This window comes from Carcharhinus amblyrhynchos, chromosome 2, assembly GCF_965287045.1.
Source record: "Carcharhinus amblyrhynchos chromosome 2, sCarAmb.v2.hapA, whole genome shotgun sequence".
NCBI classification, from domain to species: Eukaryota; Metazoa; Chordata; class Chondrichthyes; order Carcharhiniformes; family Carcharhinidae; genus Carcharhinus; species Carcharhinus amblyrhynchos.
This window is the reverse complement of record NC_137325.1, coordinates 60,712,428-60,723,559: the sequence shown is the minus strand read 5'-3', so window position 1 is coordinate 60,723,559 and position 11,132 is coordinate 60,712,428. Positions and strand designations below refer to the sequence as shown.

At 42.1% G+C, this 11,132-nt stretch overlaps 1 protein-coding gene across 1 annotated transcript; it reads left to right on the top strand.

Annotated features, from left to right (window-relative positions):
• Positions 1-1,115: 1,115 nt before the first annotated feature.
• rpl15 (ribosomal protein L15) lies at positions 1,116-6,186 on the top strand. Its single transcript, XM_080206510.1, has 4 exons — positions 1,116-1,198; positions 1,574-1,756; positions 3,317-3,453; positions 5,823-6,186. Exons 2-4 carry the CDS (start codon positions 1,585-1,587, stop codon positions 6,126-6,128), a joined length of 615 nt encoding a protein of 204 aa, XP_080062636.1. The 5' UTR covers positions 1,116-1,198; positions 1,574-1,584; the 3' UTR covers positions 6,129-6,186.
• The last annotated feature ends 4,946 nt before the right edge of the window (positions 6,187-11,132 follow it).

The window sequence follows — 11,132 nt, the reverse complement described above, 5'->3', positions numbered from 1 at the left end:
TCCTCTGTCCAAGATCACAAGAAACTGCAAATGGTCATGAACGAAGCCCACTCCATCACACAAACCAGCCTCCCATCCACTGACTCTGTCTACACTTCCCTCAGCGTTGGAAAAGCAGCCAGCATAATTAAGGACCCCACACACTCCAGACATTCTCTCTTCCACCATCTGCAATCAGGAAAAGATACAAAACTCTGAGGTCATGCACCAACCAACTCAAGAACAGCTTCTTCCCTGCTACCATCAGATTTTTGAACAGACCTATCTAATTTTTCTTAACACCCTAACTATGACTGTCATACTGCATTTTGCACCCTCTCTCCTTCTTTATATACAGTATGCTTTGTCTATATAGTGTGCAAGAAACAACACTTTTCACTGTACACGAATACATCTGACAATAATGAACCATACAAATCAAAAGTCCAGGGAAGCCATTGGAGCATGAGGCGCCATGTCCATGGGCAAGAAAGGTAGATTCCATGCTTCCAATGAATCCCTGGGCGGATTTGCCATATGACCATCAGTGCCATCCCCTGGGCCATCCTAAATTCTAATTAGGCCGGCAATATCAGGAGTCTGCCTACTGCCCATCACCCTTAATTGCAGGTGGAATAATCCAGCTGGTCCTGCAAGTGTGAGCTCAGGCCTGGCATTTTGTCCCACAATCAAATTCAGCCCCACTTTTCAGATGTGACCTTTCCTCGGTGATGCCATCTGCAGTACTTTGCGGAGCAGGGGAAACTACTGGTTTAAAGCCAATTAAAGAGCAGAATTAGTGTGGATGTTGGAAGTCTGAAAATGCTGGAAATGCTCAACAGATTCTGGTGGCACCTGTGGAGTCAACTAGACCTGGGCAGTGATATACTTTCCAGCAGTTTGACTGCAACGCTGTGGTGCACTGACTAGACCCCGATAATCACATTTTGATTTGACTCGTCTTAAGTTTCCTTTGTACTTTTTGTTTCTGTTCGGGCCGTTCCCCCTCCTTTTGGGGAGCCGCCCCCTTTTTCTTTGTCCGAACGTAATTTAAGTTTGTTTACTTGGTTCGGCCCACCCAAAAGACCCACCCGCAAGGACTGTGGTGCACTGACTGCGCCCCCTGCAGGCAGTGCCCGCCGCCGGAAGTGACGCGCGCGGCCTGTTAAAGCGCGCGGGGGGCTGCGCTCCTTCTTTTTCCGGCCGCCGCCATCAGGAGGTGAGAGCGAGCCTGAACCGGGCCAGAGGCCCGGGGGCCCGCACACAATCCAGTGCCATCCCACCGCCACATCACCCATCCCGGCCAGCCGCCACCGCCTGCACTAGCAGCGCTGATTTGCTGCCACGGCCGCTCCGATATTGGAGTCCAATGTGCCCGGGGAGCCCCGGCAGAGAGGGGCGATCCCGGGCCGGCTCCGCGGGATGGGGGCTGGCAGGCGGGCGGGCAGAGGGGCAGCTGGCGGGCCGCAAGAGAAGTGGGGAGGTGGGGGGGGCAGAGGGACCGGGTCCTGTCCTCGGCCGCTCTGCGAGCCGCGGGTCGCTGCTTTGCTGCCGGTGTGATGTGTAACGGGCGTCTCTGTCTCTGTGTCCCCAGACTGAGTGAGGATGGGAGCCTACAAGTACATGCAGGAGCTATGGAGGAAAAAGCAGTCGGACGTGATGCGGTTCTTGCTGCGGGTCCGCTGCTGGCAGTACCGCCAGCTCTCGGCTCTGCACCGGGCTCCCCGGCCTACCAGACCCGACAAGGCTCGCAGGCTGGGTTACAAGGCCAAGCAAGGTAAGGCCGGGCTGCTGCAGCAACAGCAGCTTGTCAGGGGAGAGGATCTATTATTGAGTCTGTAAACCAGCTATAAGTCACCAGAGATGGAGCAAGAACGTAATGAAAACTGAGTACCTGATCTGCCAGAATCTAAGTGATCAAAATTTTGCTGTCATGGGAATGTCAGTTTACTGTGAGGATGAGGGCCACATGTTCTTTATCCATTACAACTCAATGGGTAGGACGGTAACTATTCACTTGTAATTTGAATATGTACGGTTGGTTTGTGACTGATTTTTAGATACTGAATTTGTAGCTCATTGAAAAGTAAATATTGCATGTAAGATAACCCTGTGAATTACAGTTAAATTGGGGCAACTGACTTCAGCAGGAATGAGTGACTTTTTTGATCCAAACTGAACACTGCATTGTGAATAATGTCTGCAGTGTGTTGTACTATATAAATGTGCATTGTTCACAAGTTCTTTATGCACTTATCTCAGGGCTACTTGTCTCTTTGGTAGGTGTACTTTGTTACAGACAAGTCATATTTAACTTGGTTGATTTCAGTACCAATTTGAAGCCAGTGTAGCTAATGTAGTGTACATAGACTTTCTAAAGATACTTGAGTGCCATAACACAGATTGTCAGCAAAGTTAAAGCCTTAGGAATGAAAAGGACAATAGCAGTATGGAAATGAAGTTGGCAAAGTGCAAAGAAACAGTAGTTTGGCTCTTTTTTTTCCTGACTGGATGGAAGTATGTAGTGTTTCCTAGAGATGGCTATTAAGGACACTTTTTTAATACATCTTAATGACTAAGACTTGGGTATACAGTGCACAATTCAAAATGATGGCTGTATCAAAACAGGGAAGTATTGTGAACTGTGAGAATGGTGATAATCTCAATAGGAAACAGTGGAGTTGAGGGCATGTTACCAGATTCAACTTAATGCAGTCTTGCGAAATGATTTTTTTTGAGAGACTGGACAAGGAGAGGCAATACAAAATAATGGGTACAAATTGGATGTCCAAAATCATACTTTGAAAACTGGATATTTTTGAAATATGGGGTGGCTGTGAAATGCTTGTGTTTCCATGCATGAGGGACTTCAGCTTTGTGGATCGATTTGGGTAGCTGCAGCTGTTCTTGAAGAGAAATTTCATAGTTCAAAAGCATGAATTGTCTAGATAGAGTAGATGGGGAGAAACTTCCATTGGTGGAAGGGCACAGATTTGAGGTGATTGGCAAAATATCAAAGACATGAGCTTTCTTGTGAAGTATTATAATTTGGAATTAACTTTGGGGTTTGACACAGATTTTAGTTTTTGAAAGAAAATATTTGCTGTAGTCGTGAGACCAGATGGTCTTCTATGCTATAATCACAATTCTATGGTGCTGTTTGCTCAATCTTAGCAGCTTGTGCATTGGAATCTATTACCACCATCTGAAAAGCAGCAGCATTACTGAGGGTGAATTCTTAGAAAAGTAAGAAATACCTGTGTGCTGCTATTGATTAGTCTTGTCAGGAAGCTTAATTCGTTGTGTGACTTGTACTTACTGATTTCTTGATTCACAGGTTATGTGATATATCGTGTGCGAGTACGCCGCGGTGGCCGCAAACGTCCTGTTCCCAAGGGTGCAACTTACGGTAAACCAGTGCATCATGGTGTCAATCAGCTGAAGTTTGCACGAAGCCTTCAGTCAGTTGCTGAGGTATACTGTTTAGTTGTTAATCTTTTCTGCAGATCTGTTTTTGATCTGGACAACTAGACGTTGGCCAGACCCACTACAACTGAAGAGATGCCCCGCCTGAATCATCTTGTGCATAAAGGGACCAAAACATGCTGAGATTTTTGACCATTTTTCCATGGCAAGGACTTTTGACATGAATTATATTGATGTTATCCTCTAAATGAAGTTCCTACAGGATTAACGTGGTGGGTCGTGCGAGGGCTGCTCTTAGATGTTGATTCGAGAGTTGTCTAGTGCTTCACGTCAGTTGGTATACGCTTAAACTGGACCAATTGACGGGCAACACAACAGCGCATTGACTATCGCTGTTTGCTGTGCAGTTATAGGGACCTGGGTCGGATCTCTGGCTTGGGTCAATGTCTGTGGGGGTTTGCACATTCTCCCTGTGCTTGTGTGGGTTTTCTCCAGTTTCCTCCCACACCCCAAAAACGTGCTTTTAGGCTGATTGGTGTCAATAAATTGTCCCTAAATTGGATATTCCTTAATCTGGCACACAAGTTCTGTAAATTTGCACCCCTTTATTGTGGAGTCCACTAGAGGTAGACAAAAGTCGTAGGTAGAAGAAAGACTTGAATAAGGCACTCACTGAGTGTTAAAATGGGCGGCACGGGCTTGTAGGGCTGAAGGGCCTGTTTCCTGTGCTGTGTTGTTCTTTGATTAAAATGACCATAATGCCTTGGTAGTTGGTGATTTCAAATTAGACGGAAAGATTTTGTGAACAGTTGCTACTTAAATACCACTTTGAATTGAGACAGCAAGTCTCTTTGCTCATCCCAGACTTGTGCCACCATTTAGTCCCGATCAGAGGATTGCAGAACATAGTTCCTAGAGGTACCAGGATTAGACAGTCGGTTAGCAGCTCTACTTCCATTCTATGGAGGACTTGAGCAAAGAAAAGCAATTCAGTTTGGTGCAAGTAATACTTTAGAGACTGGTTGCACACATTATCTGTCTGAAGTTGCATTCAACAATAAAGCTGTGAATTGTTAAAGTCCATTATTGGGTTGGTGTGGCGTGTTTTTCTTGGAGACCTAACTGAAATTACTTGGGATTGCAGTGCGATTTGATTATAACCTGCTATTTGCAGTTCTTCTCATCAAAATGTTATCCATTTATCAATGGCCTTGTCTCCAAGATGTGAGTCAGCCCATCTATTGGGAGGTTGTAAAAATGAACTTGGTTTTTAAAAAGGCAACATACTAATTTCTGTTCACTTGCTTCCCCTTGATATGGTACTGTGATTAAAAATTTACTGCACAGGCACACCTCCATACAGGATGCACAAAGGGAAATGACCGTTGCTGCTGAATTGAAGTGGACATCCAAGGGAAACTTGGGATCTAGCACTCATTCTGGGATGTGCTTCATTTGTGTGTGAGCACTCCAATGAATATTGATGGACTCTGGGTACCTACCTTCTAATATTGTCAGCTTTTTCAAAGAAAGCGTCTCCTTTTTACAGAAAAAGTGAAGTCATAACACAGCAAAAGTGCTGGTCTGTCAATGGCATACAGAAAATACAGAATTCATAAAACATTTTCTCACCATATACCATTTTCCTCAACTTTGCACATAGAGAAAATTAAGTGTTGGGGTGTGAATTCATCATAAATTGTCATTCATCGTTTTACCCCCCCGCTTTATTTTAAGGAAAGGTATATATTCAAGCAAATCTAGCTTACATGCTGCCAAAAATGATCCCTTCAGTATTCATTTCATGCTTTGTCTAACAATGATTATTTTTCTGGTAAAATGACACTTCAGGAAAAGTTGGTCTAGAGTTAAATCAGTATTAACAGAAATTAAGTGCATCCCAGAATGTGTTAATTTTTCAGTTTCCATGTAGATGCCCTCTCGTGTTCAGCAGTACTGTTTTTTTTTGCTAAGTGTACTCTGCCTTACACGTGGGAGAGTGTAGAATTTTGCATTCTGGCCTCTTTAGAACTGAGCAGGGCACTGTCATCTTAACACTTAATGGGCAGCTGCATTTTAAGGAAATCTATTTTATGGGCCGTGTCTATGGGGCTTGTCAGAATTTGTCTGGCTATAAACTGTTTGGATGATAGTAAGTGATATTTAGATGTTATTCTGAAAATTCTGCAGTTGCTTTTTGCAGGTTAGAACTTGGCACTTGTGAAATTTTTTGGGCTGTTTAAAGCTGTCAAGAGTTTATTGTTCAGAAAGGTGCAAATTCCAGCAAGGTTGTGTTTCTCTTGGATACCCTGATTGGCCTAACAGTTTAGAGTTCATTGAATATTCAAGTATCATATTATTTTGTCTTATTACATGCAAGTTCAACATCTGAATTTTGTTGACCTTTTATTCGCTAGGAGCGAGCTGGTCGTCATTGTGGAGGACTGCGAGTACTTGCCTCGTACTGGGTGGGTGAAGATGCCACTTACAAGTTCTTTGAGGTTGTTCTTATTGACCCATTCCACAAAGCTATCCGCCGCAACCCCGACACCCAATGGATCACAAAGCCTGTGCACAAGCACAGGGAGATGCGTGGCCTAACATCTGCTGGCAAGAAGAGCCGTGGTTTGGGCAAGGGTCACAAATACCATCTTACTATTGGAGGCTCTCGTCGTGCTGCATGGAGAAGACGCAATACACTGCAGCTCCGTCGCTACCGTTAATGTGTAGTAACTGTATATTTTACATTGGTAAATAAATTGTTTTAAGGATTTTCTGGCACTGATGGTTTGCGCCTCGTTTTGATAGTAATAATGTGCTATGGAGAAAAATAGATGAGTGGCTGCAGTGGTTAGCAAGCTGATCTGTAGGAAATTGGAATATTCACATTTGGGTAATTCACGGACAATTTCTAGGAGCCACAAATTGTCAGAAATCCAAGTCAGCCCTATGGTATAAACAACTCTGCAAAGTTTTAGGGCCTTGTTATTTTTTGTCCTTAAAATTTCTTTTGCACTTTTAACTTCAATGCGAATAACGAAACCATCTCTGGAGTGAAGCAATTACTTGAATACAGTTCATACCTGTGGCTGTTAAAGATTTGGATGTAATTCCCCACCCCCAATGTTTGCTCTGTGGCTCAGTACTTCATGTTCCTTATATAAAAGTTCAATCCTAGCTTAGGTTTTCTGCCTCCAAATGACTGAAGTCATAGACACGTGTTTTGAAGATTGTAGGAAAGTTATATATTTTTCTGAACCTATTAAAAATGACTAAAAAATCTGGGAATGGCAAGAGAAGCAACACAGGCCAGTTTGGGATAGGGGAGGTTTGTAGCATGATGGTAGCACATGAGCAACATGTTGCGTAAGGAAGGTGTTTTTTCTGCCATCCCAATAATCCACTTGTTAAACCTTCCCTGCACTCACTCTAGAGCCAGAACATTCAGTGACTGGTGTACAAGGTTTTGTTGCATATTCATCTCTCCTAATTTATGGCCATTCAGATAGTAATCTGCCGCCTTGTTTTTGCTACCAAATTATACTACATTTGCCCACTCACTCAACTTATCCAAATCACACTTAAGGATCTTTGCATCCACGTCACCCTCACAGCGAGCTTTGTGTCGTTCAAATTTGGAAATATTACATTTAGTTCCTTCATATAAATGATTTATGTGTGGTGAATAGTTGGAATCCCAGCACTGATAGCTATGGTATCTCATGAATTTATGAAGACACATGTCATGTTTTGGTAGCTGCTGTGTGAAGTAAATCAAGAGTGGCAGGTGGATAAGCATTTGACAATATCACATAGAAGTTGGGTTAATAAAGTTAAGGCTCATCGATCAGTGCCAGCTTGGAAGGGAAAGTTGACTTCAGGACAATGCAGCAAATCATGGTAAATGGTTAGTGCTTTGGGGGACACCATCCAAACAAAGGTTATCCAAAAGATGACTCAATTTTTTATATATGAATATTGGGCTATGGATTAACATTTCATTATTCACTGATACCAAATTTGGAGGATTGGCAAACTGAGTATGATACAAAAAGCTTGCAACAGTCCATAAGCCAGCAAAATGGGCAGAAGGGTGACAATACGGTTTAATACAGAGAAGTGTGAGGGCAGAAGGGATGGAAAGGGGCTTCTTGGAGTTTTATGTGCCTTTGGAAAGGACAGTGGAAGTATCATTCACATATGTGCCTACCAGCTTGGATCACAAGGGTCTGTTATAACACCTAGTCAATGCTATGGTATGAATATATATTGAGGGACCAGCATATTGTTCCCTAGAGAATATCTAGAATAGTTGTAGAACTTTGCTTTGTGAAGTGCAGTGACTAATGTTATACAGGCAAATGTAGGAGGTCTCTCAAATTGCAAATTAATCCAACCAGATAACCCATTTATTCAATAGAAATATTTTTCAAATCATGAAAAAATCTCAAGTGTTTTATGACTTGATGGTGCCTAATGGGACAACATCTAAAACGGTATCAATTTGCTATCCCTTGTTTAACACCAACTAACATAAAGTCAAAATTATCCACTTGCTTTTTGACTGCCACAACATCCTTTCTGGAAAACGAAGCAGAAGAGTTTTGGGCATATTCAATACATCGAAATGGGCATTAAGAACTCAATTAAGGTCTTCAAATGGCAGTGGGACAGAAGGCTGGTCATGGGCCTTCCCCCTCCAGGTCGTAATCAGAGTAGGGATGGGAAGACAGTGGGGTTCCTACCTGCTACTCTTGCTTGATGAAATACGCCCCACTGCGAAGTCACCGCAGGATTGGCATTAAATTCTGTCGAACGTGCTGAAATCCAAAATGGAGCTAAAATGACATACACAGATCCAACGTTTTTGTTGATTGAGAATACAATCAATTGACCCAGCTTTGAATGGGCAGGACCAGGAATATAGACAGCAAATTTGTTATGGATCACCAGTAAAAGGTACATCCTCACACATAACTGAATTATGACTGTCCATACTAACAGTTTGTTTCCTAAACCTTTGGGATTGTGCTGCAAAATTGATAAAAGCAAAAACACTACATGTTAAGTGAGATTCTCCTTAAAAGCTGCCACAGAGTCCTTTCTCATCCTGCTTCAAATAGAGCCAGTTGTTTATCCCAGTAATCCCTTTTACTATTTCTAACACAGAGCAAATATGAATTAGCATAGATAGGCATATTATAAATGTAGCACACTTGTATAATTCTATATTTATGTTGATAGATTTATGTGGCTGTAATTTGGAGCTTGAGAGATAAAAGTGCTCGAGTTTAAATACAGGATTTGCTTTTCGTGGCATTCATTGCAAAGCTAGAGCAGCAACTAAACTTGTCTGTATTCATGAATACGTGCTGTGATTGTCTGTTTCAGCCAACTTTTCTGATCCAAATGGCTCAATGCAGCTTGTTTCTGTTTTCTGTTGTAAATATTGCAAAAGCTGAAGGGATTTTCTGGCAGCTTAATTTTTATTACCTTTGAGTGTTTGACTGCACGTGAACAGACTCTCCAAACGTAGAATAATTGATTCCTTGGGCCCTTGAACCTGGACTGTGTTCAAGTACTCATGGCCTAATTGTTTTTGAATCATTTTCGATCAGCGCTACTGTTTATTTTGGGGTAATACATGTAGCTGCAGACTACTGAGCCCTAATTCCTGCCACTTCCACAGAGGAATTGGGTCTGATTTCTTGTTTATTTCAGTTGCAAGTCAGTGTCATGTTTCACATCTTAATTTGAATAAGCATCAATGGTGTTTTTAACATGTTGGAAAATGCCACGGTTCTAGATGGATGTGTGAGGAGAAAGGATGCTGAGCCACAAAAAGGAGTTAGAAGAGGTCACCAAGAGCTTGATCAGAGGTGAGTTTTAAGAAGAAGAATCTAAATCAGAGGGAGTTGGAATATACAATCTAAAGACTGGGATTTAGGCCACAAATAATAAGTAAGTCTGCCCAAGGTGATGTGTGGAATATTTGATATTTTCTCTGTTGGTGTTTCTCAAAGAGATCTGAGCTCCAGTTCCATGACGGCTGTTTTGATTAATGCACCCTGTGAATTTATAAGGAGCTGCCCCCTTTTGTGATTTCTAATAATGCCAGCATACTTCTTCAACAAAATAAACTTCAGATCACTGTGGAAGGAATCCCTTTTCTTTCAAAGACTTGTTGCATATTTTTTTTACAGACCTCAAGAGAAACACACACCAAGATCCTGCTCTGCTCAACAGTCTCTTTTCCTATCCAGTCTTTGCTCAATTTCTTGCATTGAAGATTTAAGTTGTCCCACACATTTGATGTCTACCATAATCAAGTAGATTTTATTCACTGAGCAGCTCCCTGATGACACGCAAATGATAAAATGATAATATACATAAACTGCAGTAATTGTCTTTGTAACACACTTACTGTTTTTTCCTCCCTGATTTATCATTCTTTGACAACCCATAAAAAATCAGATTGCTTTGTAATATCTGAAACTATAGTTGAAATGTTGCATTCCGTTTCCTTGACTTTTAGGATAGGAACAGTGAATTTGTTTACTCCACTCTTGTCATGGCTAACACAATATGTTTTAGAACCAACAAGGGAAGAGGCCATTCTTGATTAAGTAATGAGTAACCAGCCACAGCTAGTTAAGAATCTCACCCTCTTAATTATCATGGAATGGGTACAGAACAGAAGGAGGCCCTTTGGCATGTTAAGTACATGCTGATTTTCTGCAAGAACAATCCAACTGATGGCACAGTGATTAGCACTGCTACCTCGCAGCGCCAGGGACCTGGGTTTGATTCCTGGCTTGGATCACTGTCAGACTTTGCATGTTCTCTCTGTGAATGTGTGGCTTCCCTCCGGGTGCTCTGGTTTCCTCCCACAATCCAAAAGATGTGCTTGGTTTAGCCATGCTAAATTTTCCCTCAGTATACCCGAACAGGCACCAGACTGTGGCAATTAGGAGATTTTCATCGTAACTTAATTGCAGTGTTAATGGAAGTCTACTTGTGACTAATAAATAAACTAGTTACTAGTTCCACCCTCCCTACCCTTTCCCTGTGGCCCAGTACTTCTTCCCCTTCAAGTATTAATTTGCATTTGAAAGCCAGGATTGAATCTACACTCAGTATCCTTTCAGGTTGTGCATTCCAGATCATAGCTTCTAAAACTTAATTTTTTTTCCTCATGACTTTGGTTGTTTTGCCAATTAACATAAATCTGGCTCCTCTTTGCAGCCCTTCCTCCAATTGGAAGTTTCTCTCTGTCTTCTCTCGATCCCTCATAATCTTGAATATCAAATTGCTTCTCAAATCTCTCTGTTCTGAGGGGTAAAACGTTAGTTTCTTCCAGCTATTTAAATGAAAGGTCTTTCATTCTTGGAATCATTCTAGTATATCTTTCCTGCACCCTCTAAGACTTTCACAAAGTGGGTCCCAGAATTGGATACAATATTTCAAGTGTAGCAGAAATGGTGCTTCATAAATATTTGTCATGACTTGCTTAATTTTATATTTTATGCCACTATTTCTAAAGCCCAAGATCCTACATGCCTTTTTAACTGCTTTCCCAATCTACCCTTCCACCTTCAACAATTTATATGCCTATGCACCCAGGGGTCTCTGTTCCTGCACCGTCTTTAGAATTGCATGCCTTAGATCACTTCTGTGTCTAATTTCATCTGCCATGTGCCCATCCATCCCAGCCTGTCTCTCCCTTT

What these genes read in the sequence shown, in the direction of transcription:
- rpl15 (XM_080206510.1), top strand. Translation starts at nt 1,585, where the DNA reads ATGGGAGCCTACAAGTACATGCAGGAGCTATGGAGGAAAAAGCAGTCG. An exon ending in GGGTTACAAGGCCAAGCAAG is followed by an intron (nt 1,757 to 3,316) that starts GTAAGGCCGGGC and finishes CTTGATTCACAG; the next exon opens with GTTATGTGATATATCGTGTG. An exon ending in GCCTTCAGTCAGTTGCTGAG is followed by an intron (nt 3,454 to 5,822) that starts GTATACTGTTTA and finishes TTTATTCGCTAG; the next exon opens with GAGCGAGCTGGTCGTCATTG.